Source organism: Neovison vison, chromosome 14 (assembly GCF_020171115.1).
Source record: "Neovison vison isolate M4711 chromosome 14, ASM_NN_V1, whole genome shotgun sequence".
Lineage (NCBI taxonomy): Eukaryota > Metazoa > Chordata > Mammalia > Carnivora > Mustelidae > Neogale > Neogale vison.
Genome location: NC_058104.1, coordinates 24596183 through 24614492, shown reverse-complemented (window position 1 = coordinate 24614492; position 18310 = coordinate 24596183). Strand labels below are relative to the sequence as shown.

The 18310-nt window shown below is 49.8% G+C and overlaps 1 protein-coding gene across 1 annotated transcript in view; it reads left to right on the top strand.

Annotated features, from left to right (window-relative positions):
* LOC122896077 overlaps positions 1–18310 on the top strand; it is a 139181-nt gene that overhangs the window by 67439 nt on the left and 53432 nt on the right. The window contains exons 34-38 of the mRNA XM_044234017.1: positions 1511–1648; positions 1742–1861; positions 3131–3223; positions 12420–12637; positions 14211–14404. Of these exons, the coding sequence (XP_044089952.1) occupies positions 1511–1648; positions 1742–1861; positions 3131–3223; positions 12420–12637; positions 14211–14404 (763 nt within the window). The remainder of the gene's footprint in view (positions 1–1510; positions 1649–1741; positions 1862–3130; positions 3224–12419; positions 12638–14210; positions 14405–18310) is intronic.

The window sequence follows — 18310 nt, the reverse complement described above, 5'->3', positions numbered from 1 at the left end:
GCCCAACACACCTGCAGAAATGCCCCCCCCATGGTGTTGAGTGGGGTTTTTTTTCCCTCCCCCCAAACCGGAGATCGCAGAGTCTGACGCCACGGGCCGGGTGTAGCCTGTGGATGTGTTTTGTTTGGCCTGTTTTGTACTTTACATTTTTCACACCATCATCCCCATTTAAAAATCAGAAGATTTGGGGGCCAAACCCAGATTTCTGCTTCTAATTAAAAAGAAATCAGAAGATCGGAAGCACGGGGCCTAACATCCCACCCGCCGACAGGAAGCGAGAACCAAGTCGACGGCGACCCTGAACGGAGCTCGATTTGGCTCTCCGTGCTTTCTAAAACCCTGTCTTTGTTCGATGACACACATTGATTTTTCTCTTCTTGGACTTTTATTTATTCCTCTACCATCTTGTTTCTAAAATCAAGCCACGAACTCTTCCAAAGTTACACGCCGACAATGAAATTCGGTGGCAAGACACTTTGAATGTCTCCATCGGCACAGATGGGCACAGCTGGCGTCCCCCCCTGCTTCCGTGGGCTTGGCATGTGGCAGAGGCTGCAAAGTTGCTGAGTGTGAACGCGTGACGAACCGCACGTGTTAGTGTCTTGTGGCCATTGTACCTCCGTATTGCAAACTTGGTGGCTTGAAACAACGCAAGCTCACCTTACCTGTCTGGAGAGCCGAAATCCAAAATGGGTGTCACTTGGCTAAAATCAGGCATTGGCGAAGTTACATTCCTTTGAGAGGCTCCAGGAGAGAACCCATTTCCTTGCCTTCTCTAGCTACTAAAAGCCACCCACGTCTCTTGGGTCATGGTCCCTTTCTCCGTCTTCAAAGCCAGTAGGAGTAGCATTATCATTTTCTCTCTCTCTCTCCCCCACTCACTCCCTTCTGCCTCCCTATTATAAGAACGCTTACCATTACCTTGGGCCCACCGCTGATCTGTGATAATCTTCCCATCTAAAGATCTGTACTGAAAAGTCCCTTTTACCATATAAGGCAACATATTTATAGGTTCTGGGGAATCGAGATGTGGGTAACTTTGGGAGGGGGAGTATTATCCTGCCCGCCGCACTATGAATTCAACTTTCTTTCACTTCAGCCTGACTTTGGCTTTGGGGTTGCAGGCGATCCCATGGGATTCTGCACCCTTCCAGGTGTTAACCGAACACCTGCTGTGCGCCAGGACCTGTGTTAAGTATGAGGGACACCACGGTGAACGAAATAGACTAATACCAGGGCACTCCCTTGGAATGAGACGTGGGTCCTCCGATTTGCTCCCTCAAGCACGTGCGGCTAACCCCACCTGCGGGCACTGACCTTGAGCATCCCTGTCGGAAAGGTCCTCGTGCACCTGTCCCTTGCTGCTGCCCTGTGTGTGGATGGTGTAGACAGCTTTATCCCATCCATCATGGGGCCGTTTTCTGCTACCTGCTGGATTCTAAGCGGGGGGCTTCTGCAGGTAGTTGGAGATGGGAAGTCCTCTCTCTGCCACCGCTTCTTGTTCACCCAGGCTCAGAACAGGGAGGTCGAGGCCACTTTGAAAGTCAACCAGAAGGTCGTACTGCACGTAAAGGGTCTGCACCGTGACCGATCTCGGCGTGGGGAAATGTGGCACAGCCTGGCGCTGGACGCAGCGCACGCCTCCCAGGTACCCGTCTCGGGGTTGGGCGAACACTGGTTTGCAGCCTCTGAGTGGACCTCAGGTGTTGGAGAGGGTGAGTCTCGTGCTGTTTCTTTCCAGCTGAGGCTCCCCCAGGCCCTGCATCTGGATGGGGACATCCTCTTCAGACGGGGTCCCCGGGGAGCATTTGACGGCAGCCTGGACACAAGGGCCACCATCAACCACAACGTCACCTCCCAGGTCAGAGGGCTTAGCTCCGCCTCCTCGCTGAGGGAGGAGTGATGTTCCTGTCAGAGGGCAGGGGTCCCCGTGTGCGGTGGCTGAAGAGGGGGTGGGATGAATCGGGATACCCTGGCTGTTGTAATAAAAGCCTGTTTGCCTGGTCATGTCACAGTGCAGTGCAGCTCTGTGTCCCTGCTGCCGCTGGCACAGGGGGACACAGAAACAGTGAGAATTACTCAGGAGGTTTTCATGGGCCAGATCCTTAAAAGGGGAGAGGGGGGCACTCCTGCCCACATTCCATTGGCCAGAACTCATCACGTGATCCTTCTCAGCTGCAAGGGAGGCTGGGAAATGTGGTTTCAGCTGTGTGTCCAGGTGGGAAAGAAAGTGCAGCTTGGTGACTTTATATAGAAGGTGCCAACCGGGGGGCGCCTGGGTGGCTCAGTGGGTTAAGCTGCTGCCTTCGGCTCAGGTTATGATCTCAGGGTCCTGGGATCGAGTCCCGCATCAGGCTCTCTGCTCAGCAGGGAGCCTGCTTCCCTCTCTCTCTCTCTCTTCCTGCCTCTCTGTCTACTTGTGATTTCTCTCTGTCAAATAAATAAAATAAAAAATCTTTAAAAAAAAAAAAGAAGAAGAAGAAGAAGGTGCCATCGGTGTATTTGTTTGGTCCTTCATGCTACACAGACTGTGTCTCTGCCACATGCCGGGCTCTGCAGTGTGTACGGGGGATGCACGGGTGACTGTTTCTGTCTCCATCTCCAGGGAGGTTTCAAGTTCAAATCTTAGCTCCACTGCTGATTTGCTGTGTGACCCTGGGTAAATGACTCAACCTCACTGAATATGGTTTTTTTCCCCCCAGCTGTGAAATGGGGATAGGGATACCAGCCTATGAGAGCAGGAGTGGGGATTAAATGAGGTGACAGTTACAAAGCTAGTAGTCCAGTGCCTGGTTCACGGTTGGGGTCAGATAGAATGCAGCCGTGGACAAGGGAGGCATGAGCAGGCAACGTGGCAGGGGACGTAGGGTGGCCGAGGTCCCAGAGTTATCATTCCAGCCCCATGCCTGGGGCCTCGCTTCTCCTACTTCCAAGTAACACAGCCTGAGTGAGATTGGGGCTAAGAAGCGTCACAGAAGGTCGTTTCTGGCATCTGCTCTCGGCTTGGGTTGTGGGCAAATTCTGGGATGACCTGTCTCTCTTCGGGTGCCCAGCCAGCTACCTTCCGGAGTTCCGCATCTCCCTCCTCTGCTCCCTCTGACCCTCTTCCTCTGCCTCCCCTGTTCAACAGGTCTCGGTCCAGATGAACGGATCTGACTCCCACTTGGCATTCCTCTTCCAGCTCAGACATCCCCACAGACCAACATTTCCTCCAGACTTACAGGTACAGACGTGGTCCCTCTGGGATTTTGGATCGCCGGCTAAGTGTTGTCTCCGAGCGGAGCAGCCAGCTTGCGGGGAGATGGAGCGGAAGGAGGGGAGGATGGAGGCCCGGGTGTGGGGCGGGGGAGGCCACTCCAGGATGTTGAGCTTAGCCAGACAGCCAGTCCAAGAATCAAGAACAGATGGCAGGGAGGTTTCCAAATCCATCATTTGGAAGTGATTGTCCAGGCCAGAAGGAGTTTGAGTTCCCTGGGGTCGGGGGGTGGGGATGGAAGCATCATATTTCACCCTTGAAAATGGGGAGAGGTAAAACTGTCCTGTCAACCCTGTCCTGTATTGGGAGAAGCCTCCTGGACCTTTGTGGACTAGGGGGTATGTTTGCGTGGTGTGGGGTGGAAACAATGAAGGGTTTTACCCTACAAGGAAATAAAGGGCAGAGAAAGGGGGCCAGGCAGGAGGGCTGGGCTCTGTTGCCCCAGGGCTGGGTGCTTAGAAAACCCCACATGTTAGTTGCTTCACCGAGCAAGCCACATGGGTCATGTACACATGTACACACATCCAGGCTGCGGATGGAGGTATAGACGGGAAGTTCCACGTGGGGTGAGGTCCAGAACTTGCCAGCAATGTTTAAATGCCTGCTGTGTGCTCAGCCCTGTGCTGGAGGCTTTGGGAACACTAAAGGAGCCCCAGAAGAGTTTTCGAGGATGGGAACTGGTCCTTCTTGGAGGCACCTGCTTTCACGGGTCAACAGCTTGGAAATCAGGATGTGTCTTCCAATTCCCGCAGGCATATTGTCTTGTTACCAGCTTTTTTGCTTTCATGGGGGAGGGGATTCAGGTCCATAAAATCCTAGCACACCTCAGAGTTCCTGGCATCCCAGATCTGAGGTGAAGGGAGGCGGCGGAGCTCAGCCTTGTCAGCCTCTCCCGGCTCTGGAAGACCCCGCACAGCATCCACTGGTGCACCCTGTCCGCAGGTGGCTCTGATAGTGTATCAGCCAGCTTGGTGACGATGCGTAGCCCCTCCCCTCTCGGCCAGCGCTCCAGGGGGATCAAGGCCTGTTATCCCGGCATTCTTCATTATCAGGGAGGTGCACCTGGTTGGCCATCCCCGGAGCTCCTGACCTTGAACCCTGAACATGTTTTTTCTACATATCCTGTTTGATGGGATTATAGAGGGAGCGCAGCATTCGTACATTCTCAAGATGTGCATTGGCAGCGGTGTTCGGGGTGGGTTTGCACGAGCCAGTGGCCTGGCCTGGACCACACACTCCTCCCTGATCTACCATGGGTGGCCCATAGGTTCTTGCCACGCCTCTCTTCCGTGGTATCGCCTGGGCTGGCTACGCGGAGACGCCCTGCCACCAAATCCTGCAGCAACGGTGTAAGCCACAGTGTCCAGGTCCTAGGAAAACACAGATGGCTCAGAAACTCTTTGGCTGGGAAGAAGGCAAGCGATCTAAGCAATTGCTAAAAGGGTCAGTAGGGATTTCAGCAACTTTGCTCTGTCTTTACGCCAGCCGTGGCTTAGGGAACGTTGTGGGAATACTCAGGTGTCTACAGGCAGCATTCTGTCTTAGGGAGAGCTCACGTCCCCCCTTGTGCTGTGGCTTACATGTCACGAGCCGTTCCGTGTTGCGGGAAGTTCCTGTCTTATTTGGGAACTCGCCAGGGAAGGAGGGGGACTGCCTTACAGGTGGAATTAGAGGCCCGCCGTGCGTCTGTCACTCTCATCTTATAAATGAGTATATGGCCCAGCAGGTAGGGGGAGCTCCTGGGTGTAGCATTCAGCCCAGTTATAGGGGAAGCAGGGCCAGGGGGTGCCACATGCCTGTAGCCAGGCCCAAAGCGAGGGGAAATCACCTGTGGGATTGGGTGCATGCTGTTTCTCCAGCCAGACACCAGCAGTAACAAGTACGGTGTGATTGCATTGTTATGTGGCTGTCTACCCGACATTACAACCTATAGGATTCGGGGTCCCTCCCTGCTACATCTATAAATGGCACCGAGGACCATACCAGGCTTTCCCAAATAGCATCTTACTGGCGGAGTCTTGATTTATCTGCCCCCTCATCTGTTGGAAAATTTGCCTCTTTGTGTCTTTCCCTGAGGGGAGCCCGCCCAGCCCGGGAACACGGGTGGGCCCAGAGATGGGCCAAGAGGGGTTATGTTAAGGGTAGAGGCATTTCAAGGCCATTTGGATTCGCTGGGGCGGGCCCACGGTGGCTGATAGTGGGAGTTCATGACACCCCAGCGAGGGGGTCGGATGGTGGGTGGGAGCCAAGGTTAGCCCAGTCACCGAACAGCTTCCCACGCGGAATCGAAGCGGGAGAAGTGTGCCGTGGAGTGGGCACCAAGTCACGATTGCGTAACAGAACACGGGAGATAAAGCCACACCCCCGGCTGCGGTTGTGTTTACCGACACCAGATTGTCCCCACTCTGTTATGCAGTGGAGCGAGCCTATGTCTAATGATCCCTTGTAAGGCGATTATGATAGTGTCCCTGTTTATACGAGGCCCGGGTTGTGTCCCTCTGTTGTTTTTGGCGGAATGGGGTAGAGGAATGGGGCAGTGGGTAGGTCCTCTCCTGTCCCTTTTCTCCATGGGACCCAAACCCCAAACCACAGTGGACTTGTCGGCCATTTCCAGGGTCATTTCTTTATATGTAGGTAGATCTTGTGTCGGGGACATGAAAGGTGACCTTGCGTCCCTCCCTGCAGCAGAGAACATCCTTCCTGCATGCTGGGTCTGCTTGTATTCTAAGGGTGATGAGCGTACCGGCACTGGGACGACCGGAATGTACATGGGCATTCACGTCCGCGCAGCTGTTGAGAGGAGGCGTGTCCCCAGGGCCAGGGAATGGGTTTGTCATCCCAGCTGTGGCAACATTGTATCCGTGCGCTGCATCGGTCCATCGGTCCAGCTGCAGTGGGCTGGGATGGTACATGGAAATGCCGCTGGGGGCCTTGGTGGCTGTCCATGTCAGTGGACACCCCGCGTGATGTGCACAGGCATTCCAGGCCCCCGACGGTGGCCTCACTGGGGAGCACGCTTACTGGGGCAGCCTTGCAGGCGGTCTTTAATTAGTGTCCACACACCTCCGAGCAGAACGGCAGCCACCAGAGAGACGCAAGGGACCCGTGCCGTCAGTCTGCTCCCTTGCTCCCTGTCCAGTGTGTCCTGGCCAAGGTCACAGTCATTCCCGGCATAGGTTGGGCATTGTTGGCAGACGGGCGTGAGGTCTTTGTAAGGAGGCAGACACAGGCCAACCCACTGGCCTGTTGGTTTCCAGCTGGGGTGTGTGCAGTGTGTGCACCCACATGGAAAACAGTGATGTTTATCCTTCTTAGGCATTGGAGTATGTTCTTCTGTAGGTCATTTCCCTGGAGTGGGCACCCTGCCCCCATCCTGTCCTGTGCCTCTACAGGAACAGGAGGTCCTCCTACCGGTCAGTCCTCCATAGGCCGTCCAGCTGTCAGCTGTCTGTGCACAGAACAGTGGCATCGTGGGGTGCGTGGCTGGCTCAGTCAGTAGAGCACGTGACTCTTGATCTTGGAGTTCAAGCCCCATGTTGGCTGTAGAGAAAACTTAAAATCACTGAAGGGGCTCCAGGGTAGCTCAGGGTAAGTGGGTGCCTTCTGCCCCAGTCATGATCCTGGGGTCATGGGATTGAGCCCCATGTTGGGCTCCCTGCTCTGGGGTGCACCTGCTTCTCCCTCTCCCTCTCCCTCTTCCCCTTGCCCCACCCGTGTTCTCTCTCTTACCTCTCTCAAATAAATAAATGAAATCATAAAAAAACCCATAAAATCATTAAAAAAAAAACACCCACAAAAGGAACACTGGGATCAGGCTCATGGAACCATAGCATCCATGCTCGAAGCTCAGTCCAGTGCTGGTGTCAGTGCTGGTGTCTATGCAGACATTCCCCGTGGAGGACAGGATGGCTGTGGGGGGCTGCCCCTTGCTGACTCATCAGGGTACCGCACGTGCTCAGGGATTGGTCCGTCTCCTTCCGGCCCAGAGGATGGCCCCTGCAGGGGCTCCGCTGCCCCCATGAACGGCTGTCCTTCAGGATGACCTGAGTCATTGGGTCGCGGGTGGAGTGCTTCTCCCCATTGGGGGTTTTTGTCTAGGTACAGCATTGTTGCAAGCAGGCATGGTCTGTGCACTGCCTGACATGGGCTTTTGGAATGTATCCTTGAACTTGCACGGCTGTCCCTGTCCCTGAATGCCCAAGGCTGGGGTCTGTCCACCAGCCACCTTGGATTGGTCGCATGCTTTGCTTTGGGTTCTCTCTCTCTCTCTTTTTAGCCAATCTAAAAGAGGCTGAAGTAATGAGGCCAGGAGAAGGCTGAGTGGACGCTGGTACCCTAACAGTCTTAGGAAGGCTTGCAGCTGCTTTGGGGTGGCGAGGCATGGTATGCTTGTGTCTTTCAGTGGTTACTGCGGGAACAACTTTGTCTTCTCCAATCAGATAACACCTGAGTGCTTGACTGATAAGCCAGGGCCCTGAAGTGTCTGTGGGTTCCCTGACCATCATCTCCCTTGAAGAAACCCCCGCAAAGCCTGCAAGTTTTCCTGCAGCCGAGGCAAGACTTTGGGTGCTAATGTTAATACCATCAGTGCTAGGTGCCTGTCTCACGGATGCGGGAATGGGAGAGCAGGAGAGGTCGCCGGCTACCGTCCCATGACCTAGTGTGGCAGTACACAGGTGGCCCAGAAACTTCCTTCCCAGAAACTTGTACCCGTCAAAGTCCTTTCCATGAATTTCCGGGGAGATGAGCACTTTTGCAGGAACGCATTTGATAAAGCGTCAGAGGAGAACAGTAACTGCCAACAACCAAAGTCTCAAACAATTGGTCGTGGTTAAAAATCTCACGAGAGTTTCTTATCAGCCCAGTAAAGGCAAAATGTAGAAACTTTGTTTTTCTGGGCAGAGTAAAAAAAGAAAAATTGTTGACTTTTCTTTCTTTCTTTTTTTTTTTTTTTATCAAGAGCAGACCAAGAAACCTTTTGTCATTTTAACAGAGGGATGAATCAAATTCTAATCTTACACCAATGTACTTTACAAACTTATTCCAATCTTAGTCCTGACCAGGCATAAAATTCTTTCCTAAGATTCGCCTTCGCGAACCTTCTACAGCTTTCTTTTTTCATTTAGATTTTGTCCTAAGCTTTCCTCTCTCTAAACAGCCAGTCTCATTTCAGGACAAATTTACTTTTTTTCTCTTTAACCAAAATAGATTCTCATTCTGAAAGCTTTCTTAGGCATCTCCTGCCTTTCCTACATACTGAGTGGCTTTCCTTATTATTCCCAGCAATCTGTATTTTTTTTTAAAAGATTTTATTTATTTATTTGACAGAGAGAGATCACAAGTAGGCAGAGAGGCAGGCAGAGAGAGAGAGAGGAGGAAGCAGGCTCCCCGCTGAGCAGAGAGCCCGATGCGGGACTCGATCCCGGGACCCCAAGATCATGACCTGAGCCGAAGGCAGCGGCCTAACCCACTGAGCCACCCAGGCGCCCCCCCAGCAATCTGTATTTTAAAGAGTCTCTTCCCTCCTCTTCTTTCTTCAGTCTCTGTGTTGATGTTTGGTTATTTCCTGGGATGTACATGTTATAAAGATAGGACAAGATTTACAACTTCAAGGGATAGAGAAAGGATTTTAGTTTTTCTTCTAGGAGTTAGGAGGATAATTGCTGTATAAACTTTCTCTTTGTAGTGGCGGTTAGAAAATGGGAAATTTTGTCTGTTTTCTCGTCAGTTTTCCCTAGATAGATAGATCGGCCACTTTTTAGAGATTCTACCTCTTAGTGTTCTAACTGGACTTTGTTACAAGTGCCTGGATTTTTTTTTTTTCTTTTCCAAGACTGTATGTAAATTGCAGTTAAAATACAATGTAATAAGGGCGCCTGGGTGGCTCAGTGGGTTAAGCCTCTGCCTTCGGCTCAGGTCGTGATCCCAGAGTCCTGGGATTGAGCCCTGCATCGGGCTCTCTGCTCGGCAGGGAGCCTTCTTCCTCCTCTCTTTCTGCCTGCCTCTCTGCCTACTTGTGATCTCTCTGTCAAATAAATAAATAAAATCTTTTTAAAAAAATACAGTGTAACATTAGTTTCGGGAGCACAATATAGGGATTCAGCACTTCCATACGGCACCGAGGGCTCATCACAAGGGCACCCCTTCATCCCTAATCACCCGTCTCCCCCATTCCCCCCACCCCGCCTCCTTTCTGGTGACCATCGGTGTGTTCTGTAGAGTGAAGTCTTTTTGTTGGTTCGTCTCTCTTTATATCCCACTATGTGCATGTGTTTTGTGTCTTAAATTCCACATATGAGTGAAAGCATATGGTATTTGCCTTTCTCTGACTGACTTGTATTGCTCAGTATAATCCCTTCTAGCTCCATCCATGTCATTGCAAATGACAAGATTCCGCTCGTTTTCTATGGCGGACACGTATTCCGTTGTGTGTCCACACCACATCTTCTTGATCCGTTCATCAGCTGATGGACATTTGGGTTCTTTCCATAGTTTGGCTCTTGCAGATAACGCTGCTGTAAACATCGGGGTGCGTGTTTCCCTTTGAATTAGTATTTTTGTATCCTTTGGATAAATACCTAGTAGTCTAGGGCCTGGATCTTAATCCGTGGCATCCTGGGACTTCTGGGCTTCGCACAACGGTGCGTGGAGGTCTCTAACTTATTATCCTGCTCTCCCTTCCCTTCCCTGCCACAGCACACAATTTCCCCCACGTCCATTAGACTTGCTGGCATATCCGTCCCTGTTCTCATGCGGTGGTCCACAAGTGTCTGACCCATAGGCCTCTTCACCCCACACAGAGGTCACTGGCCAACTTGGCATCTCTCCCCATGGATTTCCCTTTTCCCCTTTCCGGCACCTCAGAACTCATAGGGTTTTCTCCAGCTTCCTAGCTAGCTCCCCAATTAGGCCGCTGATCCCTGGCAGGCTCTAAGCCAAGGCTGGGGGATGGCCCAGTGATACAGAAAAAATGGCCTGGATATAGCAATCGAGAGAGAGGTTTAGCAGGGGAACTTAATGTACGGGGAGTCCGGGAGCAGAGGACTGGACCCAACATCCGTGGCTGGGATCTCTGCACCGCAAGCTTAAATAGCCTAGCACCCGTTTGTAGCCTCTCCCTCCTTGCATGACCAGAGCTCCAGGGAGCTCAAGGCCTGCCATATGGACCTTCTTTGTTACAAAGGAGATGCTTTAAGCTGGCCACTGTCAGAGCCCATGACCTTGAGTGCAGAACATGTTTTTTTCTGCACATCCGGCTTGATGGGAATATAGCGGGAGCCCGGGATCCATACATCCTCAAGACAGTGACCAGCAGAGTCCTTCAGGGTGTGCTTGCAGGATCCAGCCAGCGCGTCCCATAAACCCCCTCTGTGATATTTTAATTGCACAGACATCCCGTATTTTTGCGTGCTGTATGCACATCTGTGATTTGCACATATGTTGTTGTTTTTTAATTTAAATCTACCTCCAACAAACAAGGTTTTGCATTTGGGGACTGCCCCTGTCGAGAATGCATGGTCTGTGGGAGTCTTCAGGTCCACAGAGAGGCCATTCGGGGGAAAACACAAGTGCACCCTATAAGTTCCCAGCCCAAGCCACGTTGGACTCCCCCCCACCCCCGACCATGGGGGATTTTAGAACCTGCCTGGCCCCCGGCCTGGAGATGCTGTGTTGATTGGTTGGGGGGTCTGAGGCAAACTTCTTCTTCTTTTTTTTTTTAAATCTTGATTTTTAAAAGATTTTTATTTATTTATTTGACGGAGATCACAAGTAGGCAGAGAGGCAGGAAGAGAGAGAGAAGAGGAAGCAGGCTTCCTGCTGAGCAGAGAGCCTGATGCAGGGCTCAATCCCAGGTCATTGGGATTATGACCTAAGCTGAAGGCAGAGGCTTTAACCCACTGAGCCACCTAGGCGCCCCCTAAGGCAAACTTCTGAAAAAAATTAATAAAGCTTCATTTTTCAGAACACTTTGAGGTTTCCAGAAAAGTGGCACAGAAAATATGGAGAATTACCATGCAACACCCCACCCCCCACACTGTGTTCCCTCTTACAAACCTCTTGCGTTAGTGTAGTACGTTCCAACCGGAGAGCTGATATTAACACATTATTATCAGCCAAAGTGCCTCATTTATATCCACGTTCACTCTTGGGGGTCTGTAGTTCGGTGGGTTTTGCCAAACGCAGAATGTCATGTACCCATCTTTACTACACAGAAGGGTTTCACTGCCCTAAAAATCCCCCATGTCCCACCTGTGGATCCCGTCTCTCCCCCCGCCCCGCCCCCAACCCCGCCCCTCTACCACAGGCCGCAGAGCTGGGCTCATCCAGTATGTGCCCTTTACAGACTGGCTGCTTTCGCTTAGTAAGATGCATGTAAGGCTTCTTCAGGTCTTTTTGTGGCCTGAGAGCTCATTTCTTTCATCACTAAATGATACTCCCTTGTGTGGACAGACCCCTTTATCAGCTCCTCTTTGGAGGGACCAGGCAGTGCTTTTAAAAGTTTCCCATGTGACTACAATGTACATCCTAGGGCTGGAGCAACTTCTGCCTTGGAGATGGGTAAACTGAGGCCCGGATGAGGAAAGGGGCTTCAGGTTCTGCAGAGTTGGTGGTGGAGCAGGGCTCCCTGCTCCCATCCCTGCCGCTGGGAGCCTGACCCCCAGTATAGCTCTTGTTTGTGCCCTGGGCACCCTCCCCTTTGAGCTCTAGAACTTCTGTGGGTCTCCTGGGTCCCCCGGGGGGTTACTGTTGGAGGCATCCTTTCCTGTAACGGAGTGGCCCAGGGTCTTCTGTTCCCACCCAGCTCCTCCCTTCCGGCACAAGCATGAGTTTTAGAGCCCAGGCAGGCCCATATTAAATATGTGACCCTCCTCAGGCCTCGGTCTCCCTAGCTGTAAGATGGTAATCACCATTGCACACATGCTGGGAGGGACAAGGTATGACTCTGACCCTGGGCCAGGAGCTGGGGTCAGGGAAGGCAGTCCACCACCACTCCCTCCACCTCCCCTCTTCCTGTGTGCTTGCTGTCTGCTGTGCTTGGTGGTTCTCAGAGCTGGTGAGGCTCAGGAAGGCTTCCTGGAGGAGGGGTCCTCTCACCCAGCAGGCTTCCACAGACCCTTCCTGTCCTCCCTCCACTTCTAAGCCCTCTCTTGCCTCCCCTCAGGTGCAGGGAGCTGCCCGACGATACAGAGACCACGGCCTCAGTGGCTCCCTGTCTGTACACACGTCCGGCCAGGAGCTGCTTCTGCTGGAGGCCGACACCAGTCAGGACGCCCGGAGACGCAGCCGGGGCTGGGACACGACAGTCCTCCTCCACCAGGCAGTCTTCAGCGCCCCCCGAGCTGTTCAGCTGCAGCTGTCCAGCAAGGTGGCCCCAGCCAGGTGAGGGTCTCCGGGGGCCGTGCGAGGCAGGGGAAGGGCCTCCGAGAGCAAAGGGCTGGTGTCCTGGGAGATGGGCAATCCTTGCGCGGAGAGGAACCCTCTGGCATCACTCAGACCAGGTCTAAATCCCTGTTCCTTAGGCCGTTCTTGATTTTAAGCCATTGAGGGAAAGGAAGGAGGAGGCATTCAGTTTTCCACGTGAATCTTTTTTCTTTGCTTTCTTAGTAATGACTGCATTCATTGTCCCTGACTTGAAAGTCGGCAATAAAGCATGAAGCACCAAACACAAGTCTCTAGAGATAATCACAGAGAGGGTGCGGGTGCAGCCTTTCACCTCGGACTGTATCTTCATGTGGGGGTTTGTCCGTTACAATATGGCCCTCAGGATCCTGGGTCTGGAGCCAGCCGCCCGGGTTCACACCCCAGCTCCGCCTCTGGGACTTTGGGCCAGCCACCATGCCCTCCTGTGCCTTCGTTCCTCCACCTGCTTCTTGGGGTTGTCCTCAGGTTAACGGAGCATTCACGTGCCTGCCCCACCAGTGCCTGGCCAGCGAGGATGTCCACTGCCCAGCTGCCGTTGTCACTGGCCCTCTGAGTAGGACTCATTCTGGCATAGTTCGGTTCTCCATTAAATGTCAGTGCCCTGTTTCCCCCGCCGTCCCAGCATTGGCATCTTTTGTGAATTTGAGGAGACTCAAGGCTCTGGGGATGCTTCTAGATAACCCTGTCCCCGGAATTGCCACCTAGAGCTGTCCATCCGTGGATTCACCCATCTGTCTGAATGTCCGTCCTTGTCTCCCGTCTGTTCTAGATTTTTCAAAGCACATGAGGATGTGAGCGTGAAGGGAAGAGAAAAATGGAGGAAATAGGAAGGTGCTCAAAGTGGCTTTAGGAAACAACATGCATGTCATGAGGTCCCAGACGTTTTTAGAGCTCAGCTTAAAATTTGGCTCTGAGCATCCTAGTAGTCAAGGTGAAAAGGGAAACCAACGGGTGGTGTTATTTGCAAAGGCCATGGGGAAACACAGACACATGCCCGCTCACACCTGTGTGAGTGTGCATCAAGGAAGGTGTGACTGATCTCATTTCTGGTGGTAACGCTCAAGGGAGGCATCTCCCATGGTGTCCTATGAAGAACATCTGGGTGGATGATTGGGACCGTGTCCTCTTCCCCAGTTCTCCAGGGAGTTGAATACCAGGCTTGTTGAAGCTGTTTATTTTCTCATTGCTCATCATCAGATGATGCACTGATAACTTACCAGCAACATCAGCTCCACATCTGTGGTTCTGTTTTATCCCCCACTTTACAGAAGGAGAAACTGGGGCTCAGAGAGGTCAGGTCCTTGTCCAAGGTCACAGTTAGTGAGTAGCGAGCGGCCCTGGGATTCAAACCCAGGTTTGGCTGACCCCAAAGCCCATGATCTTAACCCCTATTACACTGTGTCCCTGCGGGTTGAGAACCCAGTAAAAGCAGTCCTATGATGGGTCTGGACTGTGGGGTTCAGGGACCCACCTCTTATAACCTGCTCCAGGGGTGGGTTCCAGCTCTTACCCCCATCACGTTCCTTCCTAGGGTTTGGCTGTTGTATAAAGTGCTGGTGGACCAGAGCTCAGCTCAGCTGTTCTTCAAGGCCTCTGCAGAGCAGAGAGGAGGCCAGCTCCTGACCCTGCAGAGCCACGCCCAGCACACAGTGGCTGGTTGGACAGCTGTGCCTCGCCTCCTGACCGTCAAGGGCATGCTAAAGCACAAGGAGACGCTCAGAGAGGGTGAGCCTGGGGAACGCCACAGGACAGGGTCAGGGAGGGTCTTGGCCAAGCACTTTCTGTAGAACCTCAGAGCAGACTAAATCCTGCATGTTTTCAAGTCCACTAATATGCTGTTTCAGCACCTCACACACTGATGTGTGAGAAACAAACACCCATTCTGGCAAAGATACCAAACAGGCTTCCTTATGCAGGACTTATCAGAGTCTTTAATGTACTAATGGATGTTGGAGAAAGCCAGGAGGAAGAGTTATGGGCAGTGTTTCCCAAGCATATATTTTTGAGTACTTTTAATTCTGACGTAATTTCACACTTACAGAAAAGTGGCAAGAATAGTACAGAGAATTCTGTAAGCCTAGCTAGATCAGTTACTGACATCTTACCACAATTGCTTTATCATTCTTTTTCCTTATCTCTTTCTCTCTCTCTCTCTGTATACACATATATGTGTGTACATACCACGTTTATTTCATTTTATTCCTGAACTGTGTTTTACACAGTTGTAAGGTGCAGACGTGATGGTTCTTCACCCCTAAATAGTGCAGTGTTTATTTGTTTATTTTTTAAAATAATATTTATTAACATATAATATATTATTTGCCCCAGGGGTACAGGTCTGTGAGTCATCAGGCTTACACAATTCAAAGCACTCACCATAGCACACACCCTCCCCAGTGTCCATCCCCAGCCGCCCCAGCCCTCCCCCGCATCCCCCGGCAATGCTCAGTTTATTTTGTGAGATTAAGAGTCACTTATGGTTTGTCTCCCTCTCGATCCCATCTTGTCTCATTTTTTCCTTCCCTACCCCCAAACCCTCCATTCTGCCTCTCAACTTCCTCATGTCAGGGAGATTATATGATAATTGTCTTTCTCTGATGGACTGATTTCACTCAGCATAATGCCCTCTAGTTCCATCCACGTGGTTGCCTATGGCAAGATTTCATTTCTTTTGACGGACAGTGTTTATTTCTTAAAAATAAAGATACTCTCTGGGTGCCAGGGTGACTCAGTCAGTAAAGCCTCTGCCTTCGGCTCAGGTCATGATCCCTGGGTTCTGGGACCAAGCCCCACATCAGGCTCCCTGCTCAACGTAGAGCCTGTTTCTCCTTCTCCCTCTGCCTGCTGCTCTGCCTATTTGTGTACTCTATCTCTCTGTCAATTTAAAAAAAAATCTTAAACCCAAATCTTTAAAAAATTATACAAAAAAAATAAAGATGCTCTCTGGGTGCATGGGTGGCTCAGTCAGATAGTCAGGTCACAAAAAAATTTGTGATTTTTTTCTTTGATCCTCTTGATTTCAGCTCAGGTTTCCATCTCAGGGGTGTGAGTTTGGGCCCCGCATTGACCTCTGCACTGGGTTTGGAGCCTACCTAAAAAGGTGGCTCAGTGGGTTAAACCTCTGCTTTAGGCTCAGGTTATAATCTCAGGGTACTGGGATCAAGCCTTGCACTGGGCTCTCTGCTCAGCAGGGAGCCTGCTTCTCCCTCTCTCTCTGCTACTCCTCTTGCTTATGCTCTTTCTCTGTCTCTGTCAAATAAATAAATGAAATATTTAAAAAATAAAGATAGCCTCCTACATTCCACAGTGCAGGTATGAAAATCAGAAAATTGAGAGTATTTCTTTCCCTTTTGTGATATTTACATTTTCAAAGGGTACGGGACAGTCATTTTGTAGACCATCCCTTATTTGGGGGTTGGTCTTACGCTTCCTCATGACTACTTTCAAGGAGGTCAGAGTAGGGGTGCCTGGGTGGCTCAGTGGGTTAAGCCACTGCCTTTGACTCAGGTCATGATCTCAGGGTCCTGGGATCGAGTCCCACATCGGGCTCTCTGCTCAGCAGGGAGCCTGCTTCCCTTCCTCTCTCTCTGCCTGCCTCTCTGCCTACTTGTGATCTCTCTCTGTCAAATAAATAAATGAAATCTTTAAAAAAAAAAAAGGAGGTCAGAGTAGTGATGAGTCATCATATCTTCATATCTAGAGGTACCTGACGCCAGTATGTCCCACTACTGGTGACATTAGCTTTGATCACTTGATTAACATAGTGCCTGCCAGGTCTCTCCCCTATTTTTATTTTTTCCTTCATATTCTGATCTCATAGAACAGGTTGAAGAATATTTCCTTCTCTTTTATTTTCCAAAAGAGTTTGTGTAAGGTTGGTGTTCATGCTCCTTAAAGTATCTGATAGACTCTACCCACAAAATCACCCCAAGTGTTCTTTGTGGAAATGTTTTTTGGGACATGCAGGGATATAAAGCTATTGAGGTTTTTTATTTCATCATGTGTCAGTTCGTAGGATATTTTTCAAGGAATTTGTCTGTTTCAACTAAGTTGTCAGTTTATTGGCATAAAGTTGTTCATTGTATCTATTATTATCCTTTCAACGTATGTGGGATCTATAGTGCTGTCCATGCTCTCCTTCTTCATAGTTGTTACTTTGTGCTTCTCTCTGTTCCTTTGAGCTAATTAGGATCGCATCAGTTTCATTAATCTTGTCAATCAACAATTAGTTTTGTTTCTCTCTAGTTGTCTCTTTCCAGTATCTTTGATTCTAGCCCTTATCTCTTATTTCCTTTCTTAACCTTAATTTGGATTTACTCTAGTTTATTAAGGTAGACCTTCAAGTGGTTGATTTTTAGATCTTTTTTCTTTCCCAATATAAACATGTAAAACTGTATGTTTGGCTCCCACTATTCTGTGGGCTGCTTCTCACAAATTTTGATGTTGTCTTATTTCCATTATTATTTATTTTGAAATATTTTTGGATATCTTTTGTGATTTTTTTTCTTTGATCCATCAGTTATTTGGAATCATGTTGCTTAATTTCCAAATATTTGAAAATTTTCTGGGTAGCTTCTTGATATTTATTTCCATTGTGGCCAGAGGGTCAGGTTTTTTAAATTTGTTGTGATTTGTTTTACAAGCCAGTATATAATCTATCTTGTGAACATATCTTCTGCACTGACAAAGAATTTGTGTTCTGCTGTTGTTGGGTGCAATGTTCTATAAAGTTCAGTTAGGTCAAGTGCTTGATTGTGCTGTTCTGATATATATCCTTACTGATTTTCTTTTTGTCTTGTTATTGTGTCCATTAATGAGAGAAGAGTGTTAACCTCTCCAACTGTGATTATGGATTCCACTGTTTCTTCCTTTGATTCTGTCCATTTCTGCTCCAAGTGTATTGACATGTTGGAAATAGGTATATGACCATTTATGATTGTTATACTTTTTTGATGAATCAACCCATTTATTGTGAAATATGCCTAATGTACCTGCTCTTGCTTTTTTTTTTTTTTAAAGATTTTATTTATTTATTTGAGAGAGATTTATTGAGAGAGATCACAAGCAGGCAGAGGCAGGCAGAGAGAGAGGAGGAAGCAGGCTCCCTGCTGAGCAGAGAGCCTGATGGGGGGCTCGATCCCAGGACTCCGAGTTCATGACCTGAGCTGAAGGCAGCGGCTTAACCCGCTGAGCCACCCAGGCGCCCCTGCTCTTGCTTTTTTATTGGCATTTACATTGTATATGTTTTTTCTTTAAACATATGTTTTTTCTAGCTGTTTCCTTATAGTTAAGGTAATTTCTTGTAGACCACATATAGTTAGATTTTGCTTTTATGTTTAGTGTGACAATCTCTGCCTTTTAATTATACTAGTTAGTTGATTGATGTTTAATGTAATTATAGATTAATTGGATTCATGCCTATTTTACTCTTTTATCTGTTTTCCCATATATATATTTTTTCAAATGCAAAATGGTAGGAAGTAAGATCTGGGTGCTAGCTATGTTTATTGCTACTGGACTGTTAGTCCTGGGCCTTCTCAATGGATTGATCTAGAAAATAGAAATATATACACACATTCTCTCTCTCACACATACACATTTCCATATCTGTCTACAGATAGATAAGTTTAA